This window comes from Trachypithecus francoisi, unplaced genomic scaffold (genome assembly GCF_009764315.1).
Source record: "Trachypithecus francoisi isolate TF-2019V2 unplaced genomic scaffold, Tfra_2.0 Contig00762, whole genome shotgun sequence".
NCBI classification, from domain to species: Eukaryota; Metazoa; Chordata; class Mammalia; order Primates; family Cercopithecidae; genus Trachypithecus; species Trachypithecus francoisi.
In genome coordinates, this window is record NW_022680880.1 from 6,563 (window position 1) to 33,050 (window position 26,488).

The 26,488-nt window shown below is 42.7% G+C and overlaps 2 gene segments (V, D, J or C); both read left to right on the top strand.

The window, feature by feature from the left end:
• The first annotated feature begins 1,316 nt into the window (after nucleotides 1-1,316).
• Nucleotides 1,317-23,784, top strand: LOC117088481. The segment is given in 4 exon segments: nucleotides 1,317-1,432; nucleotides 1,516-1,829; nucleotides 12,536-12,546; nucleotides 23,772-23,784. Coding segments are annotated over 3 exon segments (390 nt in total).
• LOC117088488 lies at nucleotides 23,022-23,695 on the top strand. The segment is given in 2 exon segments: nucleotides 23,022-23,252; nucleotides 23,356-23,695. Coding segments are annotated over 2 exon segments (471 nt in total).
• Nucleotides 23,785-26,488: the final 2,704 nt, after the last annotated feature.

The following is a 26,488-nucleotide window of genomic DNA, read 5'->3' on the forward strand; positions in this document are numbered from 1 at the left end:
CCTAGCAATCCTGTGCACACCCACATCGATGTCTACAAACCTATGAATTATTCTCCGTAAATAAAAATTTATCTCAATTTCCTTCAATGTTCATAATTCTCCTGAAGGTGAGGAAGGTCTTTCTGGATCTGTTTAAACAAAATGTCCAGAGACCACCTGGTAGGTCAGGAGCTCACCTGGCTCTGGATGTTGGCTCTGTCTCTTTCCCTCTGTGTCCCACAGGTCAGTTCACTTGTTCAGTCCTAACAAGAGAGCCCAGGTTTGTCCTGATGTTAAAACACACTCAACTTCTGATGACTCTCCTGTTACCCACATCCATGGAGATAGATTATTTATTATATAATTCACCAAATGCCCAAGATGCAATCCCGCAAACTCTAAGCTGTGTTCATGCAATTCAATGAAGGAGAAAGTCTTTCAGACACAGGTGTACCTGACACGATAAATATGTGGGTGAGTACTCTGGGCTTGAGTGTCATTGTGCAGCCAAGTTTCAGAAGTGTGACCTGTCAGGGAAGAACCAGAGTTCCTTGTGCTCTCAGAGGGGACGGCTCACAGATGTCCTCTCTTGTTCCCAGGAAAGGCAATTGCACTAATCTTGATGATGAGACTATGCTCCTGTGCTGACCTATTAAAGTTTCTGACTGAAATTGTCATTGTGATCCCCAGTCTACATCTATTCACACAGACGTGTATAAAGGTCAGGCCACATTCTCAGCATCACACATTGAGACAATTCGAGATATGTCCCACTACTTTCTCCTGAGATTGCAGACATAATCCCAAACTTCAAATGGTCACAAAATGGAGGGTCTCAGATTTTTTTTTTTTTATGACGCACTGTCTGGGACAGATATATTCCCTCTAACCATGATGGATATTCTGAATTACAATAAACATTGCATGGATGTAGGTTTATATAAATTCACTGTGATGAATATATTTAGCTGCTGCCCTAATGTTTTGACTGGAGATTTGACAATTTAGATAACCTGGATGTTTGGTTCATTTCATATAAATCTTCACGGGTAGAACAGCATTGAACGTATTCCAGAATCTGTCCCTTATCCATGATCACACTCATCTCCCAGACCAGCTCCTTCAGCACATCTCACTACCTGGAAGAAGAGGACTCTGGGCTTGGTGAGGGGAGGCCATAGGAAGAGAACTGAGTTCTCAGAAGGCACAGCCAGCATCCTCCTCTCAGGGTGAGCCCCAAAGACTGGGACCTCCCTCATCCCTTTTCACCTCTTCATACAAAGGCACCACCCACATGCAAATCCTCACTTAGGCACCCACAGGAAACCACCACACATTTCCTTAAATTCAGGGTCCAGCTCACATAGAAAATGCTCTCTGAGAGTCATGGACATCCTGTGTAAGAACATGAAGCACCTGTGGTTCTTCCTCCTCCTGGTGGCAGCTCCCAGATGTAAGTGTCTAGAGGATGCAGATATGACAATATGGGAGGCTGTCTCTGATCCCAGGGCTCACTGTGGGTCTCTCTGTTCACAGGGGTCCTGTCCCAGGTGCAGCTGCAGGAGTCGGGCCCAGGACTGGTGAAGCCTTCGGAGACCCTGTCACTCACCTGCACTGTCTCTGGTGGCTCTATCAGCGATGGTTATGGCTGGAGCTGGATCCGCCAGCCCCCAGGGAAGGGACTGGAGTGGATTGGGTATATCGATGGTAGTGATGGGAGCACCAGCTACAACCCCTCCCTCAAGAGTCGAGTCACCATTTCAACAGACACGTCCAAGAACCAGTTCTCCCTGAAGCTGAGCTCTGTGACCACCGCGGACACGGCCGTGTATTACTGTGCGGGAGACACAGTGAGGGGAGGTGAATGTGAGCCCAGACACAAACCTCCCTGCAGGGAGGCGGAGGGGGCGGGCGCAGGTGCCGCTCAGGACCAGCAGGGGGCGCGCGGGGACCACAGAGCAGGAGGCCGGGTCAGGAGCAGGTGCAGGGAGGGCGGGGCTTCCTCATCTGCCCAGTGCTCTCCCTCCTCACCAGCACCTCAGCTGTCCCCAGGGCTCCTCTTTCTTCGATATCTGTGGTTCTGCTTCCTCACATTCTTCTGCCAGAAAAGAAAGGAGGAAGACACATTTTCCTCTTACAATTGAAGTTTCACCAATTACTAGGAACTTTCCTACAAGTTCCTGCATGGCCCATTATTCCTTAGTGATTTAAAAAAATGTCTATTCTAATGTTTCTGACCATCTCTTGGTTTGTATCATCAATCGAAATGTGCCCTCTTTGAAAGTCATATGCTGAAACCTTAAATTCAATGGATCTATATAGGAATTTTAATGATACAATTAAGGTTAAATGTGGTCAGAAGTGTGAGAACCTAATGCAATAGACGTGCTGTCTTTATAAGAAGAGGAGGAGACACCAGAGACCTCTCACTTTTCACGTGCACGCAGAGAAGAGGCCATGTGGAGACACAGTGTATTAGAAGGTGCCCCAGTGCGTGCCAGGAAGAAGCTGCACCAAGAACCAACCCTGCCAACACCTTGATCTTCAACATTTAGACTTCAGAATTGTAAGAAAATCAATATTTGTTGTGTAAGCCCCTCACTCCGTGTTGTCTTCTTATGAAGACCCAGACAGACTAATACCACATAACTCATAACTCTGTTAGCGCTGTCCCCTGGATGGAGAATCAGCCCCCTGAGGCTGGTCACATCTCTCAGATTTCTACATAAAGTAGGCAAAAAATCGTAGCTGTGGTAGAAAATCTTGTCATGTCCCTGTTGACCAATTTCTGGGCAAAGTGTTTTAATGAAGCCCTTCGGGCTTTGTCACAAAAGTTGTCTTTTATCTTTTCTGATGACCTAACTAATGGACAATGGGTACTAGCTGGATGGAGACTGACCACTGACCATCTTCTGCTGTCTCCTTAGCATGCCACAGAAAACCACACCAACATTACTCTATGTCTTCAGTTTTCTAAATTTGCACTGATTCTATTGCTAAATGAGGAGCTACATGAGATCTGAGTTTTGTTCCCTTCTTCCCAGTCTTCCTCAATTACCAACGGCAGAAGAGACTTTCAATGAAATTTGGCTGTCAATGCCCCCAACACCACATCACTTTTTAAGGTCCAGGAACTTTATTTGGGAGATAGTGAAATACACTTTTAAATGGAAAGCCCCAAGACACATACAACAGCTAAAGGAATGGCCGCTGTGCACCTGAAGGCGGATGAGGCAAATGGTAGGGTCCCTTCCTCCAAGATGTTCCTGGGTGTGTGATGGTGGGACGCCTCATGCATATGGAATTAAGGACTGGACTGAAGTAGAAACAAGGGCCACATACCATAGGAAAACAAGAAAAGAACAGATGGGCATCCATGAAGACAGGTAATTAAATTTGTTGAGTTTAAGATGAAATTTTTTCCCGAAGTTTATAATGTTCTTAGCTAAATATGAATCTTTTCAACACACTGAGAATTAAAAGGAGAATGGAGTTAGAAGATGAGAGAGATAAAAAGTTCTGAGAGAGCAGAAAGAAAATTCACACAAAACTGTCACATGGTAGAGGCCAGAATGGAGCTGATGCAGCAATGTCATTATTCTGCAGACCTAGTTGAAACCCTTTAGTGTTTAAGGCAGGCCCAGTGTTGAAGAATTCCTTTAGTTTTTGCTTCTCTGGGAAAGGTCTTACCTATCCTTTATTTTACAAAAAGATTTACATGGTAAGGTTTCTTGATTGGCAGAGTTTTGCTTGTTTTTCATTCTTTTTTCCCCAGCAATTTGAATACAGTCATGGGCCACCTAACAATGATTCAGTCAGCAATAGACCACATATATGTTTGTGGCCACATAACATTGTAATATCGTATTTTCACTAAGGATGTTCCATATTTACATGTGTTTAGATAGAGAGATACTTACCACAGCATTTCAGTTTGCTGCAGTGTTTGGTGCCGTAACACTCTGTACAGGTTAGTTGTCTTGAAACATTGTGCAATTCCACATAGTCTGTGTGTAGTAGGATATTCCCTGTAGGTTTGTGTAAGTTCTCCCTATGATGCTTGCACAATGATGACATTGACTAGAAATACACTTCTCAGAAATAATCTCTGTTAATAAGCCGTGCATTATCTAATATAATTCCTCTCCATTCTGAACTGAAAATCTTCTGCTGAGAAATCTGCTAAATCTGCTCTTTTACTTTCCGTTTTGTAAAACCTTTCCTTTAATAATGTGGTTTCAAACTATCTTTGATTTTTCTCATTTGGTTTCCCTTATTTAAAATGTATAGAGCTTCATGGATGTGGACGAATATTTGCTTCTCCAGATTTAGAAAGTTTCTATGCTATTATTTCTTTAAAAACCTTTCTGCCTCACTCGCTCTCTCTTTCTCTGTCTCTCTGTCTCTCACCCTCTTCCGTCACTACCCCTTTTATCTTTGCATAACTCCTCAATGCATAATTTCATTTTCACTGTGCTTCCTGACTCATCATAAGTCTTTAACTCTTTTTTATTTCTTTCATTTAAGTTTTTCTTCTCTGTCTCTACTATTTCAAATGATCTTTCTTTGAGTTTACTGTTTCTTTTATGACTTGATCTAGTCTGGACTAAAATCCTCTTAAAAATTTTGTCTGACTTATTGTATTCTTCAGCATCAATATTTTTGTTTAGTCATATTTTAAATGTTTTATCTCTATTAAAATTCTCACATTGTTATTGCATGATGCCACTACCTCATTGAACATGTTTCTAACATTTACTTTGAATTTTCTTCCAGGTAATCCATATGCTTCGTTTTCATTGATATGAGTTTCTAGATCTTTATGTTGTTCTTCTGTTTGGACCATGTTCCCCTCCTCCTTCATTTTCCTTGACTGTCTTTGTTGCTACCTGTTCATTATAACAAAAGCCACCATACACTCTTCAAAGATGAGGCTTATAGAGATCATCCTCACCAATCAGTCCAGGCAGTAATTTGGGTCTCTCAAAACTTCATAGTATGCAAACTTCTGTCTCTGTTCTTAATGGTCCCTGAGTTTTAGAGGATGATAGATTCTGCCAGAAATCACAGGTAGGGTAGGTAGAAACTATTTACTCAAGCAGCCCCTTGAAAATTGGACCACTGGACAAAGTTTTCTTATTGATGTATGATTCATCAAAATAATGTTAGTTCAAGTGTCTCTCAACCAGGCAACTAACACTGAAATTGTATCATTTGTTATTTGAATCTGGGGTTTATTCTTTGAGTATTTAGGTAAAATTACAAACTAGTTTAAATCTGCCTATTTGGCAAACTGATCTGTTGCTGAATTTCCATTTTCTGCGTTATCTCTGTGCATTTAAATCTAAATCTGTATTAGACATGCATCTAGAATGTGGAAAAGTGTCTTAAAATTCCTTAATTTATTTAATTTAATGAGGTTTCCAGAAGATGTGAAAATCTCCTTTGTTTATAAAACATCTGACTATTGGTCAATAGTTTTCTCTTTAATTTTTCTCTCTCCTCTTCCATTATCTATGATAAGCAAGGAGAAATGAAGGTACACCATCGACAGTTTGCTTAGATATCCCACCACCTAAAATTCTGTCACTTAGTAATTCTAACTTCATCCAATGTAACATAACTAAGATATAAATTCTATAACAAGGTACACATACTTTCCAGTTCTAATACCACGTTTGTGACAGAAACAATGCGGGTGTGCTGTCTGCGAGGTGGTCATCTGAGTTCTGAGATGAGGGGTCACACAGGTATTTTTATGATATTTAAAGGATCGGGCAACAACAGTGATAACAATTCTGATCATCACTGGCTCTTACCGGAAAGTTTACAAGTAAAGTTACTGCTGTTATTTGATTTTAACATCTAGTTAGAATGAAGCTCAGAGGAAGAGGTTACATCCTAGGTCACACAGTGAGGAGGAATGGAGCTGTGCTCTGCTCTCCACACTACGCACCAGATCCCAGGCACGGGCCCAGGTTCCACTGACACGTGGCATCTGGAGGGCAGTTATCAGGGGATGGTCTTACCGCACCTGCTTCCTGGGTCAGGATGCTTCCTTCTCTCAGTTGTGCACTTGCTCCTTCTGCCAGCTCTGAAGTGACCACTTGCATTGCCATGAATTATTCATATTCTTTCCCTTATTATGGCAAAAAGCATATTTAATTTTCAATTCATTTTCTCTGAAGCACACTGCCTTAGCAGAAAGGAATAAATCACATTCCTTCACCTCCTCCACAGCCCAAGATTCCTGAAGACAGAGCGGATGTGATGTACTCATAGGAGGATCTCTGCTCCATCTATGAGGATGTGGCCTTGGTCTTCAAGTTTCAGCAATTCTGGGAAGCCAAGGTCACCTCTGCCTCCTCCTCCCTGCTCTGCAGCTCACCTGAGAACAGTTTTCTCATTGGAATATCATCTGTCTAAGGAATACAAGTCCCTGCTTTAGGATTCGGGGCCTGAGTGCACCTACTGGATCCAGCCCAGGACTGGAGATACTTTCCAGAACACAACTTCACCTGAGACATGTCCAGTCACACTGTTTTACTTGCACAATTTCAGCTTCCTCAGAAGAAAATTAAAATTGCTGAGACTTTTTCATAAATGTTGTGCCATGTCCTTTTTCTGTTTCCTTGCCTGTTCATTTATGTCAGACCAGGTAACACTTATATGTAATGAGACCAGAATTCTGACTCCAGTAACACATCTGAGGTGACACTTGATTTTACTTTTGGTTTACTCTCCAAAACTTAGATTATAAAATTCATCAACCTCATTTTTATGTCAAAAGAAATCTGTATAATCTGAATGTCAACACTCTTTGGAATCTATCAAGTAACTGAAGTAACAAGAAATCTTACCCACTCCAAAAACTGGATAGACGGACATGCCTAAAATGGCAGCTGACACTTGCTTAACTGGAACAGAGGTTGCAGAAGCCACAAGATATTGAGGGCACTACATGACAAGCACTATAGACATCTGAAAGACAGATGTGGACTTGCTAAATGCAACAGTTCCAGAGGGTCTTTTACTTCTAAAGTTTCTGTACTTTCTCTCTAGAAACCTCAGGATTCTAAAAAATAAAATCCAAATGCATTTCCTATGGATCAGAATTGTAGATGACTAATTACTGAGAAACATACCAGGAGCCTGTTTCAGGAGCTTCTACAGGGAAGGACTTTTCCAGAACCTTATCTTATGTGAATGAAGACAAATCTTCCGTTCCAGATTTTTCTTCCATCCTTCCATTATTATACAAATGAGCAAAGTTAGCCAATAGGGGTAAGAAGTAAGTAAATAGTCCACGGATGCTGAAAACACAAAAGGAATTAACTGCCAAAAATGAGCTTTTCCCCCGGTGACGCCTGGTCAAGGTCACAGCCCAGAAGAGGATGCTGATCGCGTCTCTAGGTTTCCATGGTCAGAACGGGCAGTGCTTACCCGCACTGCCCAATCCATTCTCACCAGGATGATGGCTCTGGATTAAAGACGCAAGTGTGGCAATGCACAGACTCTATCTGAGGAGAACGTAGGGAAACTCATGGAAAATGGCAGAGAGTGAGACAAGACAGTAGAGGAATCCAAAGCCTCTGATATCACCATTTTTAAGACCACGGTCTTGAAAACTCCCTGACTGACCTCAGCTTCTGTTATCATGAAGCCTTTGCTGGATTCCTAGCTGAGAAAATGAAAAGAACAACCTGCATGCACTTCCCAAGTCTCCCCTTGTATCCTGTTTGCTTTAGACTTCTAGGGAAAATGTCGGATACATAGGCCTAGTGTCAGTGTAGGTGGCACTTCCCATAAGCTGCAAAATAGGAAGAAGGGAAAATGTGTGTTATTGGAATAGTGGATATGGAGTGGGGTGTCATCTGAATGTATCTGGACCTGCTGGTATTCTCAGGTGCAACATTCAACTGCAGGAGCCCATTGAAGAAACACATCGCTCCCCAAACTCCTGTAAGTTTCTGTATTCATTTTGGATTCACTAATGAAGTGAATCCAGAGCTTCAGAGAAGGAGCTTCCTCCTTCATCATATAATCCTTGCTTTGGTTCCCCCTGCAGAGTTCAATAGATTTAGTAAGGCTAATCACTTGTTTCAAGAAATGATGTCAGCAGCATATGGTGTCACTGAGAGATTATTCTAAACCAGAACAAAGCCATTTCATGTCGGGCTACAGAAGCTGGGGGTAAATGCTTGTGAGCCCCAACAGGAACCTCCTTGCAAGGCAAGGGCTGGTCGGGAGAGTCACTCAGGAGCCACACAACACAGGTTCCAGCCCTGGAGCAGGTGCACAGGAGGCTGCTGAGAAGGTTTCCTCTGAAGGACTGAGTCTTCCTTTGTCAGAAAAAAAAGCTAAAATGTGAGCTCAACAAGTTGCTGATATCCGAACCATTCGTACAATTTAACGCAATGAGAACTATTTTTAAAGTGGGTTTCTGGGATTATTAATATCTTAATAGTGAGAATATGAAGAATAGGGATGGTTTCATTAATTCAATGGATAGAGAATTGTGGTAGCCACTATATTTCTATGAATAAGAAATTCAGATTTTAGTGTTCAGTAATGTTGCCTACACTGTGTGAGTGACAGGGCAGTGGTGGATCTTGGAGTGTGGCAGGGGCACTTACCAAGTGAGTCAGAAATCAATATGTAAAAATGAGGATCTATGCATTTGAACTGAAAGTATGTAAATACTTCATAAAATACTAACAAATGGAGTTCAAAATTAACCCAAAATTATTAAAAACACAAATTCCCTGACAATTATATTGGGAGCAGTGAGTTCATAAAGAACTCCAAACTACTGTTTCAACTTCTGATTCCTATTGTTCCTGAGATGAGAAAATCAGCTCTGATTACACATCACAGGGCAAATCTCTAAACCAAGAGTGCTTCCATTGAAGATGCTGGGGAATCAGACGCGGGGCAGGTGCTAGAGACACTGGATCAGGAGTACCCAGCGGATCTCAGAGGGACCTACTGGACACTCATATAGGAGATCAGCAGTCACTGTCTCAGGTCACCAATGAGGTGGGCTGGTGCCTGACAGGTCCAGAATAGGGCCAAGGCCTCTTCTCAGTGTCATGGAGAGGGATGGTTCCAGAAATCTTCCAGGCGGTCTCTATACTTATAAAATGAAAGTTCACAATGAGGAGCATGCTCTGAGCGGGCTTATTCTTCAGTGAAAGGACCTCTGTCCACAAACATTCATAAATGGAGCAGGATATGCATTTCATCAAACAGGATTAGGGCTCAGACCATCTGCATCTCACTCTCATAAGGCTAAGGTGCTTAAGACACCAGGGGATGCTCAGAACCACCAGGGGGCGCTCAAGACACAGGGGACGATCATAACCACGAGGGAGCGCTCAGGACACTGGGGGATGTTCAGAACCACCAGGGGGCGCCCAGGACACCAGGGGGCGCTGACAACCAGCAGGGGGCGCTCAGGACACCAGGGGATTCTCAGAACCACCAGGGGGCGCTCAGGACACCAAGAGACGATCATAACTACCAGGGATGCCCAGGACAACAGCTCGCTCAGGACACCAGGAGGCTCTCAGAACCACCACGGGGCGCTCAGGACACAAGGGGACACTCAGGACTCAAGGGTTCTCTTGGGAAGTGCCTCCCTATCAAGTGCTTGGGGATGGTGTGTTTCTTTTTTTAGGCTTTGTAATTTCTCACCTGGTGAAACAAAAGTCTTCCCAGGATCTCTTGCCATTTATTTCTTGGAATGCATGTTTCTCTCCTCTACAAAATCTTAACTTAGAACCATAATTCAATTCTTTATATTTTTGTAATAATACTAGCAATAATATCTAAGTAAATTTTAAAATGAAGAAATTGCATATGTTTACTTTAAACTATTTCCACAAACAGATTTCTGTTTTCTGCACTGTGTCAGTCACATTATTTTAAATACTTTTCTAACAATAACTCAGCATAAGAATGTGTTGAGTTTATTTCCCTTTCATCTGCTGTTTATGGAGATGAAACATCACTTTAACTGCTTCTGTCCTCCACTTTGGTGGTTCCTGGAGTTCTGACCCTCCATCTGTTTCTCTACTTTCCCTGCTTGTGTTCACACTTTTTCTATTCCTTGGTTTCTGCTCAAGGAATTGGCAAGTCCATTTATTTTGTCTCACCCATGTCTGGTGAATCAGTTTCCTTCCCTTCATGATCACTGAAGTCAACCAAGTATGGGAAGGTAACAGTCGTTAGAATATGCTCATCTACCTGCAGAATCCCTGCTCTCCTCAGCCTTTTCTAGGGTCCTGCAGACATCACCCCATCTCATTCCCCCTTCTCTAAGTACCCCAGAGTGGGCTCTGCAGCTTCTGCTGCCCTCTGTGTGCTCAGCCCTGGGGCTCACTACAGCTTTGATGATAAAGCCCAAATCCCTATTGTGTTTGCACACTTTCTGACCACCCTCTAGCAAGCTACCATTGTGAGTGAATCCTGGGAATCCTGGGGTGACTTTAGTTCTATATTTATGGAGATTCTCTAGCATCCAGGAATATTGTAAAATAAGCAACATATAGAGTTTATGTTAAAAGTTCATGTAAAACACTTGCAGAATAAAAAACATTATTTAAACTGCAAAATGCTATCTTTTAAATTTAATACTTAATATTTTATTTTACTTTAATATTTAAATGTTATTTAAATTGGAAAAAACTGACACATTTTTCAAAACACAATGTTATTTCAACACATTATGTAATAAAATTTTAATAGAAATGTTTACTTTATGATTGATACATTCCTTTATAATGTATAATGTATTATTACATGCATTTAAAAAGTATGCCACTAGCAAAAATGAGAAATAAGCCATAAGAGAATATATAAGGAATACCATTGTATGTTTCAATGATACATTTGCCAATAATGGCATTTACAGTAAGTTTTACTAAAACATACATTTACATATATTTCATAATTTATATTGGAATATGCAGACATTCATAGAAGAATATTATTTTGGACTAAAACCTGAAACTATAAATACACATAAATTTAAATCAATTAATTAATTAGAATAATACAGAAACAAAGGTGTGTTGCTGTGGTGTTCAGAAATGTGTTACTTTTGCCTGTGCTCATATATGTTTCATTGCTGAGTGTGGGTGTTTTTTTGTGTATGTGACTATAAAGTTTTAAAACAGATTATTAACTTATATAGTCATAGAAATCTAAGTTTGGGTTTTTTTTTTTCATGTTAAAAGTTAACAGAAAACTCACAAATGAAAAAAAAAGTCATAGGCTAAGTGCAGTGGCTTATGTCTGTAATCTCACCACTTTGGGAGATTGAAGCGAGTGCATCACCTGAGGTCAGGAGATCGAGACCAGCCTGGCCTACATGGGGAAACCCCATCTCCAGTAAAAATATAAAAATTAGCTGGGCGTGATGGTGGCTGCCTGTAATCCTAGCTACTGGGGAGGCTGAGGCAGGAGAATTCTTGAATCTGGGAGGCAGAGTTTGCAGTGAGCCAAGATCATACCACTGCCCTTTAGCCTGGGCAACAAGAGCGAAATGCTGTTGAAAAAAAAAAAAAAAAATCCAGAGAGCATTTGAAATGCCTGTGGTGTATTTAGGTGTCCTATTAATAAACATTTTAAGAACTAGCTAAAATGTTTTTAAACTTTTATTTTTGGTTCAGAGGTACATGTGCAGGGTTTGGTACATAGGTAAACTGTGAGTTATGTGGGTTTGATATACAGATTTTTTTGCCACTAAGGTAATAAGTGTAGTGCCTAATGGGTAGTTTTTCAGTTCTCACCCTTCTCCCATCCTCCACACTTGTGTAGGTCCCAGTGTGTGTTGTTTTCTTCTTTATGTCAATATGATTAGCTCCCGCATGTAAGTGAGAACAGGTGGTATATAGTTTTCTGTTACTCTGTTAATTTGCTTAGGATAATGATCTCCATATCCAACTACGTTGCTGCAAAGAACATGTTCTTATTCTTGTTATGACTGTGTTGTATTTGACGCTCAAACATATGGAAATCAATGTGTTGGGGAAAAGCCAAGTGTTGGGAAAGAAGCTGAGGCAGGGCTTGCATATCTGACATAACATCCAGGGCTCAGGGCACAAAACCCCTCGCGGCCTTTGGAATGTGTCTAGACTTGCTGGCTCCTTGCTTCCAGCCCTCCCAGGCTCCTAGATCAACTGTATTCCCATTATCTCAACTAGCAGAACATGCTCCATATAAAGGCTAAACCATCACAGCTGTAGATTGTGTGCTTGCCCTTTCGACCCCTACATTCTCACCACCTGTTTCTTTGTTTGATCACCAATAAATAGTCTGGGCTTCCAGAGCTCGGGGCCTTCACAGGCTCCACACTCGCGATGGTCCTCTGGTCACACTTTCTCTCTCCAACTGTCTTTTTCTCATTCCTTTGACTCTGCTGGACTTCGTAGCCCCAATGACCTGGTGTTGTGCTGGATCACCCCAACATTTCTGGCACCCAATGTGGGGCGACAAAGACCCCGGTGAAGGAACAGCAGAGCATGTAAAAGTGGAGGCGGCATCATCAAAGGACACCTGATCGTGATGAAAACAATCTCGGAGGGAAAGCTGAGAGCTCAGCAGAACCAGGGTAACAATGGAACAAAGTGAAAGCAAACATTCTGCTTAAATTTCTTAAGGCATTTATTATGAAGAAGGGAAGTGAAAGTTAGTACTCAGAATATATTATCACTGATTAGTAGAGGAAAGCAGTTTTTGCCCATGGTTCCCGGAACGAGGGACTATGGAGTTGGATGAAAGGGAGAGAACTTGCAGATATTTTTTAAAAAGCATATAAAGATGGAGCAAAATTCCAGTCTCACTTTGGTCAATGTGGGCACTAATAAAGGCAGCTTGTGAGCCATTTCAAACAGATGATGAGGCAGATTCAGATGAGAAAGAGGACAAGTGTAAAGAAACCACAGATTCTAAATGTGAAGAATGGAAACCAGAGGAAAATAAAAGAAAGGAAAACTAAAGTATGTTTTACTAGCCCATCAGCTCCATCTGCCGAATTACGTGAACAGCCACCTCCTCTCTCTGCCCTGAATGGGCAAGAACATGTATTAGCTACAAAACTTACTGCTCCTGTAGTTACAACCTTAAAACCTGGAGCAATTGGTGGTGCTATACAAAATTCCATTCAAAAGGCTAGAGCTGACAGCTTGAAGCGTGGCAATTTCAGTTTCTCTAATTGAACCACCTTTCCATTTAAACTGTTAAAGGTATTCGCGCAGGCCATTCGTCAATATGGGACAACTCTCCTTTTGTGCAAAGTTTGTTAAAAAATGTGGTTCTTGATAATAGGTTAATACCATATGATTGGGATACTTTGATAAAATCTGTTGTCACTCCATCTCAGTACTTGCAGTTTAAAACCTGGTGGTCTGATGAAGCTCAAACTCGGGTAAGGGAAAATACACAGGCACAGCCACCTGTGCCAGTTTCCTTTGAACAGTCAATGGGAGTCGGCCCTAATTGGGGTGGATTAGAAAATCAAGCAATAATGTAGGATGTTGCCATTGTTCAGCTGCACTCGGTGTGCTTACGGGCATGGGAAAGGATAAATGTTAAAGGGGAATAATATCCTTTCAGTTGTCTGACAAGGACCTGAGGAACCATATATTGATTTTTATTGCTCAGCTCCAAGAGGCTGTCAATAAAGCCATAACTGATAAAACAGCTGAAGATGTTGTAATACAGCTTTTTGCACATGATAATGCTAATGCAGAGTGTCAAACTGCTATTAGACCCCTGAGAGGGAAGCCTCACTTAGCTGAATATATTAAGGCTTGCAATGGCATTGGAGGTAACTTACATAAGGCTACTCTTTTAGCTCAGGCTATGGCTGGATTAAGAGTTGGAAAAATTATGCCCCATTTCTCAGGCTCTTGCTTTACTTGTGGGCAATTTGGACATAAAAAAGGAATGTAGAAAAGGAAGTCAAGGCAAGAACTACTACCACCAAACAACAGAAAAGCCCCAGTGTGTGCCCCTGTTGTGAAAAAGGCCATCACTGGGCAAGTCAGTGTCATTCTAAATTTAGCAAAGATGGACAACCTCTTTTGGGAAATGAGATAGAGAAACTAGAAAGCATCTGTAAATTGAACACCATCAGCAATAAAAAAATAACAAGTGACCGATACATAAATCATTACTGGTGAACTCCAGACATGATGGTAAGTGAGAGAAGTCAGTCTCAAAGCTCAAAGGGACACAGCTGTAAGCACCACGGTCATCCTCAGGTGTCAGTGGTTTGGGCTGGGCTTTCTCTGTCTCTTTCCTGACCAGGCCCCGATGTTGAGCTCCGCCACTTGCAGATGGAAAATCCCACTATTTTCAATCACGCACTGAGGTTTGAAGTGCTTCACACAGACTGAAACAAACAAATACGGGCTCCTTTGAACAGTGTCTGGCATTTGTTCCAACCACAAGAGAACGTCACCCCGCTCTCTCCCTCCTCGGTTCTCTCCTGCAAGCCAGCAGCCCTGCAGTTTAGTCTGCATCTCCCATACATCCACCCGTCTCGTTCCAAGGGCCTTCCACTACACCTTCCACTGTTTTTGAGAGCACTGGCAGGCTTTGAACTTTTCCACATTCTCTTGTTACTGAAGTTAGGATGCTGAGCTTAGATGTGGAAGGAAGTAGGAGCATCTTAGATAAAATATAATGACTGACCTTACTAAGTTTTCTAGATTTTCCTGAATAAATGTTTCTTCACTTGCTGTATGCTGTCAGAGCCTTTCCAAACCCTGTAATTTTCCAAAATAATTTTCACTGGTCTCCTGAGGGCATGGATTCATTGAGCCCCTCATGCTGTCAAAGAGAAATAAAACTTTTTTCACTTTTTAGAGAACATCCATGGGTTATAAAATAATGGGTTGGCTTTTCTTCCAACACTTTACAGACACCATCACTTTTCCTCTTGCTTGTAAGGTTTTCACCAGAAGAATGCTGTCATCATCTTTTCTGTTCTTTTGGAAGGAATCCCCCCTCTACTCACCTCCACTTGCCTGCATGTATTTCTATTTGTCTTTGATTTTCAGCAGTTTTAATAAGATTTACCTAAATGTGTGTGTGTGTCGAGGGGTGTTATCTATCATGCTGTTCCGTGTTCTCTGAGATGCATGGATTCATTGTTTACTCTGTCTCCATTTTTGTGAAAACAATTAGAAAAAAACCTGTATGAGCCCAGAAAGGAGACTCCATGATGTGAGTGAAGAACCACGTGGGGGCACTCAGAACCCACTGAGCACAAGAGCCAGCCTCAGGGCAGGTGCAGATGGGGGTTAAGGTCTGGTTTCCTGTCAGCCCTGTGGCTTCCTCTCCATAAAACAGATTCCTCTGGGGCACTTCTCTGAATTCTTTGTCCTACTCTTCCTATGAAGTCTCTGAAGAAGAGGCATTTGTCGTAACAAGAGAAAAACTTTCTCACATGCACCAAAGGCAGAGTCACCTACAGTCATTTACTCCTGTTTCTCCATATCAATAAGCTATCAGTGCTTCTGAAGTTGATCAGTTAAATCTATAAAGATGCTGTGTTTAACTCAGCATTGCAGCCCAGCTCAACAGAACTCCAAGGGCCAGTCAGCCAGCAGCAGGCAGGATAAAGTGCGTGCTGGACATTGGGGCAGAGGGAGTTCGCATCCAGTGCAAGAGAAGAAAGGCCGCGTGGTGGTCACTGTCAGGACTCAAAGCCCACAGTTCCAATTGTAGGTGATCCCTGGCAAAGGAAGAGAGACCCCACCAATGTTTAGTGTGGATGTCGAGTCTGATGGTTCCACACTCACACCCCAGGTGAATATAAAAAGTTTTATTAACTCTATTTTTCAGGTGTCTGCTGAGAGCAGCACAGGCTTCTCAAGAAATTGCAGACTGGAATTTCCTCATTAGAGCAGGAAAGGAGGCTGGCTCAGGGCTTTATAATGATTTGGTGGTGGGGTCAGGGTGGGAGTTTCTACTCAGGAGAAGGAGCTTGCATGATTTAAACCTCACACTGGCATCAGATAAGGGAGCTTCCATGATTTCTTAACTAGATTTACCACATGCAGAGGACAAGGAGGAGGAAGAATAAACCTTAATTCATTAGCATTGAGGCACAAAAAATAGGACCTGGCACTTTATTCTCCCTAGCAGCTCAAGAAAATGAGTGAAAAAGAGAAGAGTCCACTGTGTGTGAAAAGCAAACAGGTCTAAAGAGAATAAAAATTTTATTACTATGAGGACATAATAAAAAGAGAAGAATGAATGAGACAGGCAGAAGTGCTGAATCAATGCCCTGTGTGTGGCCTTTTCATTATCCACAGTCATCAGTTTATTCTGAAGGTCTCAGGTCAGCTTCCTGCTTCACAATATCACAGGCCCTTACAGTATATGTGAAAACGCTCGGTTTGTCATTCTTCACTAAAGTAGCCTGATAATTAGATGAACTTCTGAATTTAATCTTCAGTTGTGTTAAATTAAAAACAAAACACTATCTACAATTTAGGAAAGTGAGAGTTTATTTTTTATCAAAGGTTACAGCCATCCCATATGCTGGAAAGCATAGCTTTTGGTAAAGATGAGAGAAAGACACTCCCACGAAGAAGGGGTTGGGCAGAAGCTTTATGCTGAAGGGTTTGGCTAAACAGACACAATCGACAGGTTACAGGAGGGGCTATGGATGTTCATGGAGGTGGTCCTGACACATGCATACTGGACACACATGCATGTAACTTATGACCCCTATTTACTTACCAGTGAAGACTTAGCATTTAAATTCATTACAGTTAGGACCTATGTGCCAAAAGCAGAAGCAGAGACACAAAGGCACTCAGTGTGCAGCCTCTGTAAACGGCCAGAGCCAGGCCATGGTCAGTGGCCTCTGATCAGGAGAAAGTTCCTGATATCAGTCTAGGGTTCAACCAAAGCTGGGGTTATGGCTCGTGGAACAGGGGTCAGTTCATCAGGGGATGGGCTGCAATTGTCCTCACAGTGCTTGTCTCAGTGCCCGTGCTTACTGAGCCACTAGAGAAAAAGAATCACCTATTGGCAGTTAGAACATGGTTTATCTTTTCAGTGTAGGAGTGAGTGGCAAAACCCTTGCCTGGCAAGGCCTTAGGTCTTGTTTATAATTTGACATCTTATTGCCACAGAAAGTCTGGTCTGTCAGTCGTATGACCTACATTTTTACATTAGTGTTAGTCATTGTTGTGTCTAAACCGCAAAGAGGAGTGAGTATAGGAGGGGTGTCTGATCTCTTGTTTTGTTGTGTCTGGGAATTCAGATTTTAGATTTTTTGAGTGGTCACCTAGGCCAGCAGATGGAACATTTAGTCAGTTTCAGGGCTTAGGGTTTTATTTTTAGTTTAACGTTCATAAATATGAACTCAAGTATTGACATTCTTCTATTTCACTGCTGTGTTGTGGTTTAAAAGTACCCGGTAAGACTTCTTCCAAAGTGGATCAAGAGCAATATTCTATCTGGATGCTTCTTTCAGTAGATACAATTTCCTGGTTTAATGTCATTAGGGGCTTTTGAAAAGATGCAGAAAATTGGTAGTTTTAATCTACTGATGAATTGAGTGGGTAAAATACAGTCATCACTTTTTTTTTTTTTTTTTTTTTTTTTTTTGAGACGGAGTCTCGCTCTGTCGCCAGGCTGGAGTGCAGTGGCGGATCTCAGCTCACTGCAAGCTCCGCCTCCCGGGTTTACGCCATTCTCCTGCCTCAGCCTCCCGAGTAGCTGGGACTAGCGGCCGCCACCTCGCCCGGCTAGTTTTTTGTATTTTTTAGTAGAGACGGGGTTTCACCGTGCTAGCCAGGATGGTCTCGATCTCCTGACCTCGTGATCCGCCCGTCTCGGCCTCCCAAAGTGCTGGGATTACAGGCCCGAGCCACCGCGCCCGGCCAGTCATCACTTTCAATACTTTGTCAGGTATGCATGAAGTAGGACAGAGGTGAGCACTGGAGGTAAATCTCTAAATGTATGGGCCTTCTAGCTACCAAATCATATGCTACTAACTGATGTCAAATCATAGGCTAATAACTGATATCTCCCTGAGGGAGTTGACTATAATGCTTTACTGCTAGGGAGAGAAACTTTGGCCAATGAAATTCAAGATTTTCTTAAGGTTTTGACAGTTTTAGTTTAAGGGTGACAATTTTCTTCAACATTTTCAGAAGGTTGTGGATGGGACAGATGCTGTGTTGTATAAGTAATGCCAATGCCTTCCATGTTCAGATAACATTAAACAAGTATAAGACTGTTTGGGGTGATGATCCACTATAATATGTTTACTTTTAGTTATTAGGCCATTTCATTTTTCTTTAGGTTTTGCTTTCTAAGTTATATTAGTCAGGTCTCTAAAATGTAGGAGTGCGTCTAAAATTTGTTATTTTGTTGTGCATTTTTACATGTTCCAGAAGATGTGAGAAATTTCTTTGTGTGAAGAGCATCCTGAAGACAGGCACTCCTCTAGAACTTGAATTTAATCCTTGTGTTTGGTTTATTGACAAGCTCTGTTGACTGCAATAACTTCCACCATCCTTGCTGACTTTGTATCACATAGAGGAACAAATTCTGAATGAAAGTTTGTACTACTCAATTGAGTGCATAACCTCCAGTTTCGTTACTGACATGTGATTCATCAGAGATGATATTAGATCAAGGATTTCAATGGGAATCTGATCTAAAAGATGTAAACATGTCTTCCTAATTTACATAGAATTACTGTGAGCACGCTGCTAGTATTCAGCCACGTCTCCTGTCTATCACAGTGAATCCATGCTAACTTTGACCTAAAAGTTACCACTTGCTCTAATGTTCAAATATGTTATTTTTATTTTAATGTCTAGATTATAATGTGTGACTATTTTAGACAAGAGTGAAGGAAAGCAATGATAACTAACTATAAATGAGAAAAAGCACAACCTAATGACACAAAAGTCAGGACATGAGGGTCTCCAGGCTTGTCTGTTTCAAGAGTTCATGTACCCAGGGGATTTGTTTTCTCAATTTTACACAGAGCAACACCCAAAATGTCCATTTCCCCTCCCATTGACTCTTATCATCTATTGCTATGTCAGTTTGCTTAGACTTTTGGTCTCCAGCTCCACCTAATTTGCTGCAAAAACAGGATTTCATTCTTTTTTACAGCTGCACAGTATTGCACTGTGTATAAGTGCCATGTTTTTATCCAGTCTATAACCGCTGGGCATTTAGGTTGATCCCATGTCTGTGGTACTGTGAACTGTGCAGTGAAACACACATGAGTGGATGTGTCTTTTTGTTACAATAATTTGTTTTTTCTTGGGCATATACCCAGTAATGAGATTGCTGAGGGGAATGGTAGCTCTGCTTTAATTTATTCGTGAAATCTCCAGACTGATTGCCACAGTGCTTGGAGCAAGTTACATTTTCACCAAAAGTATGTAAGTGTTCCCTTTTCTCTATAGCCTTGCCTGCATCTGTTAATTTCTGATCTTTTAGTGATAGTAATTCTGACATGTGTCAGATAGTATTTCCTTCGGTTTTGATTTGCACCTATCTGACGATTGATGATGCTGTGCATTTTTATATGTTACTTATTCACTTGTATGTCGGTGTTTGAGAAGTTTCTGTGCGTGTCCTTTCCCCATTTTTAATAGGGTTATCTAGTTTATACTGATGATTTAAGTTCTCTACAGATTACGACATTACACACACTAAGATAACCAATATTCAAAAATGAATAGAAAAACATAATCACTTGTAGGCAAAGACACACTGAATTTGGAATGGTCATGGTTGCCGGTTGGTATTGAAATGGGACAGCAACTTTGGAAAATGGTCTTCACGGAAAACCTCATACACAAATGTACCTAGTGTCACCACTCACAGTAGTCAAATGGAGAATACAGCTCAAGTGCCCATCGACTGCCACAGGGATGATGACGCTGTGGTGTGTCTGTGTGTCTGTAACACCCAGGGATGAAGACGCTGCAGTGTGTCCGTGTGTCTCTAACCCACAGGGATGAAGATGCTGACATGTGTCTGTGTGTCTTCAACCCACAGGGATGAAGACACTGCAGTGTGTCTGAGTGTCTGTAACCCACAGGGATGAACACGCTGCGGTGTGTCCATGTGTCTGTAACCCACAGGGATGAAGTTGCTGTGGTGTGTCTGAGTGTAACCCACAGGGATGAAGGTGCTGACATGTGTCTGAGTGCTGTAACCCACAGGGATGAAGACGCTGCAGTGTATCTGTGTGCCTGTAACCCAGCTTTAAAGAGGAGTGAAGCACTGACATAGGCTGCAATTTGGATGAGCCTTGAAAACATTGACTGAGTGAACTGAGGTAGACACAGAAGTCCACATCCCAAATTGTCTCATTGATATGAAGTACAAAGAGCAGGAAAACTCCAAGAGACGGATCTCAGGAGGTGAGTGGAGGGGAAACAGAGAGTGACTGCTTAGTGGAGGTGAGGTTTCCTTTTTGGTGAGGAAAATGTTCCAAAACCAAATAGCGGTGATACTTGCACAGCATTGCGAATATGGAAAGTATTACTGACTATACACCTACCGAGGGCTAAAATGGTATTTTATGTTATGTGTATCTCAACACAATAAAAATGAGCGCCACATTTTGTTTAGTGAATCAACAACAGTAACATCTCGGTTTAAACGCTGGATTCCCCGACAGAACCAGGACTTCCTCCTGGAGCTGGATCCATCAGCCCTCAGGGAAGGGACTGGAGTGGGTCAGGTGCACAGGTCATGAAGGGAGCACAAATTCCAACCCACTCCTCGAGAGTCCAGTCACCACCTCCAGATCTATGTCCAAAAACGGGTCTTCCCTATGACTGAGCTACGGGAGCAACAAGCACACAACTGTGTTTGTTTGTTTGTTTGTTTTTCAGAGAGAGTCTTGCTGTGTCACCCAGGCTGGAGTGCAGTGGGACAATCTTGGCTCAATACAACCTCCACATCATGGGTTCAAGTGATTATCCAGCCTCAGCCTCCAAGTAGCTGGGACTGCAGGCACCCATCAGCACGCTTGGCTAATTTTTGTATTTTTGGTAGAGTTGGGTTTTCACTATGTTGGCCAGGCTGGTCTTGAACTCCTGACCTTGTGATCCACCTACCTTGGCCTCCAAAAGTGCTGGGATTTCAGGTGTGAGCCACTGTGCCCAGCCACAAACAAGTATTTTTAAGCAAAAGACACAGTGAGGAGACATCAATGTGAGCACACACGCAAACCTTCCTGTGGGGGTTTACAGGACAGCACAGGGTGCTGAGGACAGAAGCCAGCACCCAGGAACCAACAGGGAAACCAGGGGGCCCATGGCACTGCATGAGGTCTCAAGACCACTGTGGGGCTCAGTGGTCAGGCAGGCTCAAGGGTCAGCCTCAGAGCAGGTATAGCAGGTGGGGAAAGGCCTGAAGACGGGTTTAGTGTCACCTTCTCATTCCACCACTAGACACGACATCTATTCTAATGTGTATGAGTGTTAGTGTGTTTTTTTTTTTTTTTTTTTTTTTGAGGCGGAGTCTCGCTCTGTCGCCGGGACTGGAGTGCAGTGGCCGGATCTCAGCTCACTGCAAGCTCCGCTTCCCGGGTTGACGCCATTCTCCTGCCTCAGCCTCCCGAGTAGCTGGGACTACAGGCGCCCGCCACCTCGCCCGGCTAGTTTTTTGTATTTTTAGTAGAGACGGGGTTTCACCGTGTTAGCCAGGATGGTCTCGATCTCCTGACCTCGTGATCCGCCCGCCTCGGCCTCCCAAAGTGCTGGGATTACAGGCTTGAGCCACCGCGCCCGGCCGTGTTTAGAGATAACATTTATATTATGAATCTATAGCCATATGTGGGTGCATCAAGTTACCCTCATCAACCTATGGTGACTCTGTTCATTAGGAATCAGTCCATGCATTTGAGGACCTCACAAATTAATACATACGTAGAATCACTTTATTTTCAGTCTCCTTTCCTCCCTCTTTCTTTCTTTCTCTCTCACACACTGACATAGGCACGGGGTGCCGTAACGTTAATTACCTGAGGTATTACAGAATATTGATTCATTTGCAACTTGACCAGTTTAGCTGCTGTTCATGTTGCTGTAAGATCTAGAACACATTTCTCAGCTGTGTACTCCTCTAAGCTGAGCAGCAGCTTTATTTCAAATACACAGAAACTGAAACCAATCCAAATACCAATCAGCACCTTTATCAGTAAACAACTTGTGGAAAAGTCATTTATTGGAATAGTACCCACTACTGCAGTCAGTTAATGTTGGATCCGATCAACAGCGTGGTTCAATTCACAAGTACATACGATGAGCACAATGAGCCAAACACATACATATGATTCCGTTTTATAAACTGTACAAAGTGAATACTCATTGGACGTTACATAACAAAGATCCCTAACTGACTTCTCCATAGTAAGAGAAGCGAAGGTATAGGAAGGAGAAATTGCGAGAGACAAAGAGAAAATTGAGAGGCAAATTGATTTGTTTTCTCTGTGAATGGTGATTAGGTCAATGTCTGTCAAATGGTGAACATACTATGTGAAGATTATGTCAGTATTACCTCATTAAAACTATTAAAAATAAAAGTCTAATGTGGTAGAAGATGAGGAGAGAAATAAAAATAATACAAGAAAAGTGATGAACTCCCGAATACCCACATGAATTAACCCTCAGTTTTTCTCTATTACTTAGAAAGACACCAAGGTACAGCCAAATAATATCACAGTATCATTTTAAGAAGATTGTTTTGTAAACCTCACTTGGAATTTCTAGCTCTTTCCTAGAGTTAATTTAGGGAACAGTTGGATCCAATTGTGAGAAACGTACGCCAGACACTGAGACTGGCTCTTACCAGATGTGAGCTCTTAGACATGTCACATGGCCGCTCCGTGCTTGGGGGTTTACATTCACATCTGTAAATGAAGGAAACATTGATTCCCAAAGAGCATATTTCATGTGCATGTAAAAGTATGAAGGCTAATGAGAATTAATTACTTATGAAGTATAATCACCCACATCCACTCTTGGACACAGCCCACTCTGATGCATCCCTAACAGAACTCATTATATAGTAGGAGACATGCAAATAGGGTCCTCCCTATGCTTATATGAAAACTAACCTAGCCCTGACCCTGCAGCCCTGGGAGAGCAGCCCCAGCCCTGAGATTCCCAGGTGTTTCCATTCGGTGATCAGCACTGAACACAGAGGACTCACCATGGAGTTTGGACTGAGCTGGGTTTTCCTTGTTGCTATTTTAAAAGGTGATGCATGGAGAAATAGAGATGTTGAGTGTGAGTGAACATGAGTGAGAGAAACAGTGGATCTGTGTGGCAGTTTCTAACCAGGGTGTATCTCTGTTTGCAGGTGTCCAGTGTGAAGTGCAGCTGGTGGAATCTGGGGGAGGCGTGGTACAGCCTGGGGGGTCCCTGAGACTCTCGTGTGCAGCCTCTGGATTCACCTTTGATGATTATGCCATGGGCTGGGTCCGCCAAGCTCCAGGGAAGGGTCTGGAGTGGGTCTCTGGTATTAGCTGGGATGGTGGTAGCACATACTATGCAGACTCCGTGAAGGGCCGATTCACCATCTCCAGAGACAACGCCAAGAACTCCCTGTATCTGCAAATGGGCAGGCTGAGAGCTGAGGACACGGCCGTGTATTACTGTGCAAAAGATACACAGTGAGGGGAAGTCAGTGAGAGCCCAGACAAAAACGTCCCTGCAGGAAGACAGGAGGGGACTGGGCTGCAGAGGGCACTCAAGACACACTGAGCACAGGGTTAGTTCTGGGGCAAGTTGCTCAGGAAGGTTAAGGGCTGGTTTCCTTTCAGAGTCTTAGCAATTTCTCCATCTAACAGTTTCCCCAGGAACCCTGTCTAGATCTGTGATCTGGATCTGCCAAGACTGCCTGTGTCACCTTCCTCACCTGTGACTTTGGGGGAGCTGATCGTGGACACTCCAGTGTGTAGGATTTCTTGGTGACAGCAATTGTGTCTTCTGTCTAGGCGAGTCTAGGGCCGGCCTTCAGAAAGGACAGGCTGGAATTCTTGGAAAGAGGCGCACCTGCCATCCATCGGGGAATTTTGTTGTCTTTTGTTCTGCTAGAATAAATCAGGATCACCCAGGATAACTAGTACTATCTTCCTAGCTCAAGAAACTTGATGGCAGGCTTCAGTAACACCTATATGAAATCATCAGAACAACACCTAGATTCCGGTCTCATTTAATAATTGAGACTATGTTCTAACCAAGGAGACATGTAAAAATGGTGATTGCCGTGGTCAGTTCAGATCATATATTTGTCCATAGAATCTGGCTGGTATTATAAACAGCTTTGCCAAAATATGTGCGTTAGTGTTGGTCTTCAGAGAAGCACATTCTATGACTGGATTACATTTGTGTACAGTTTCCTAAGGAACCTGTCCATGCTTTTGAGAGGAAATGCAGAGGGGGTGGAAGGAGGCTGGGGAAGCTGAAGGCATGTGAGGGAAGTCGGTCCCTCAGTGACGGAGAGAGGGAGGAGGACTGGGAGGAACTTTCGTAAACTTCTGTGCTGTTCTAGAAGGTCCAGCAAGTCACTGAGTCAGAGTCGTGCCAAAGTTTCCCATCGGGGACCCAGTGACTCCCGGCAGTGGCTCTGCTCAGATCAGCGCAGAGCTCGTTCTTCTCCTGAGAGTGGAGCACAGGACGGGGCTCCAGCACCAGCCGTGGCATGAAAGACAGAGTGCAGCCCGGGCACCTGGGTCAGCTGCGTTGTGCTCCCTGAAGGTGGAGGGAGGGAGGTGCTGACTCAGGGCCCACACGGTGCGGGTTCTATACAGAACAGAGGCTTTTACTTCATTTCTGTGGGTGACATAGAAACAAACATGCAGTCTGTAAACAATGGTGATTTCTAATTTGTCTCAATTGCTTTATTCCTTGATTCCGCAGAATGTCCTGGCACGGAGTTGCCTTTCTCATGTGGAATTGTGACGTGTTGAGGATGTGTGATCCCCCCTTTCATTGTTTTCCTCCATGTACAGAGATCCTGAGTAGAGTACAGCTGGCCCTCCTTCCACACTGTTCCTCTCCTCCCCACAGGAAGAGCAGATAAATACCTGAGGCTGACTCTGAGGTGGGATCTGTCCTGTGCACCTCAGAGCCTGCAGAGACCCCTGGCTGCAGATTCATGGAGTCAGGTGTTTGTGCCTGTGGGAACCTCGAGCTGTTCTTTTGTCAGTGAATGCTGCTTAGAACTAATTGTGGGGTTCAGAATTAGGACACCCCCTGAGCTATCACACCTCAGCTCATTCTGCCACTCACAATCTCCAGAAATTCAGGAAATGTTGAAGTTACATTTTTGTGCTGAATTGTTCTCATTTCACTCAGTTGTGAGTTTGTTCAGCAGAAAGTGCCACCATTGATGGGTCCCCACCTGATGCAGCTCATTTGCTCCCACAGAAGTTAGGAGGCTCCTGAAACTTCTCATCCGCCCCTCTCTCTGCTCTTCATGTGAAATTCCATTTTACCTGGAATTCCAGTGTGTTGGTTTAGCCAGATTCCCCATCCTCCTTGTCTGATTTTCCTGGGTATTTTTTATTTTGCTGAGCACATGCTTTGCTTCTTACTTGTATGAAGCCTGAATTGTCTGTTTTGGTTTAGTTCTGTTTACTTTTAAGGTCGTAGTCATGAATTCTTTGCCTAGGACAATGTCCAGAAAAACATTTCGTAGGATTTCATCTACAACCTTCAGACTCTCAGGTCTCCCAGTTAAGTCTTTTATAGGTTTTGGCTTAACTTCTGTACATAGTGAGAGATATGGGTCCAGTTTTATTCTTCTGCAAATAGCTGTTCAGTTTTTCCTGCACAATTTATTGAACAAGGTGACCTTTTCCCAGGATATGCTTTTTGTCTAGTTGGTCACAGTCAGTTGGTTGCAGGTTTGTGACTTTACTTCTGGTATGTCTATTCTGTTCCACACATCTATGGTTCTCTGCTTGTTACATGTGTATAAAAATACCACTGTCTTTTGTATGTTTTTTCCATTATTTTAAACTTTGCTGAATTAATACATCAACTCTAGGAGTATTTCTAAAGAATATTAGTTTTTTAAGTACAAAATCATATTATCAGCAAACACAAAATAATTTGACTTTCCCTTTTCCAAATTGGGTGTCTTTATTTCTTTCTCCTGCCTGATTTCTCTGGCCAGTATTTCAAGTTTTATATTGATTAAGAGTGGTGAAAGTGGGCATCTTTGACATGACTTTCACAAGGACTTCTGATGTTTGTATAAATATTCCATTCAATCGTGAGCATTTATCAAACTGGATGTTGTAATGAGAACCACTTTCACAATGGGGAATTCAAACTCTGCTAGTTATCTTAATAGTAAGCAGTGGAGGTCAGGAGGCGATCCTTTCTTTTAAATCAGTGCAATTTTTGGACAAACACACTCATTCCCAAAATAACGCATTCACATATTAAGGTCTAGAAATGGTTCAAGTTGCCCCTGATTCATT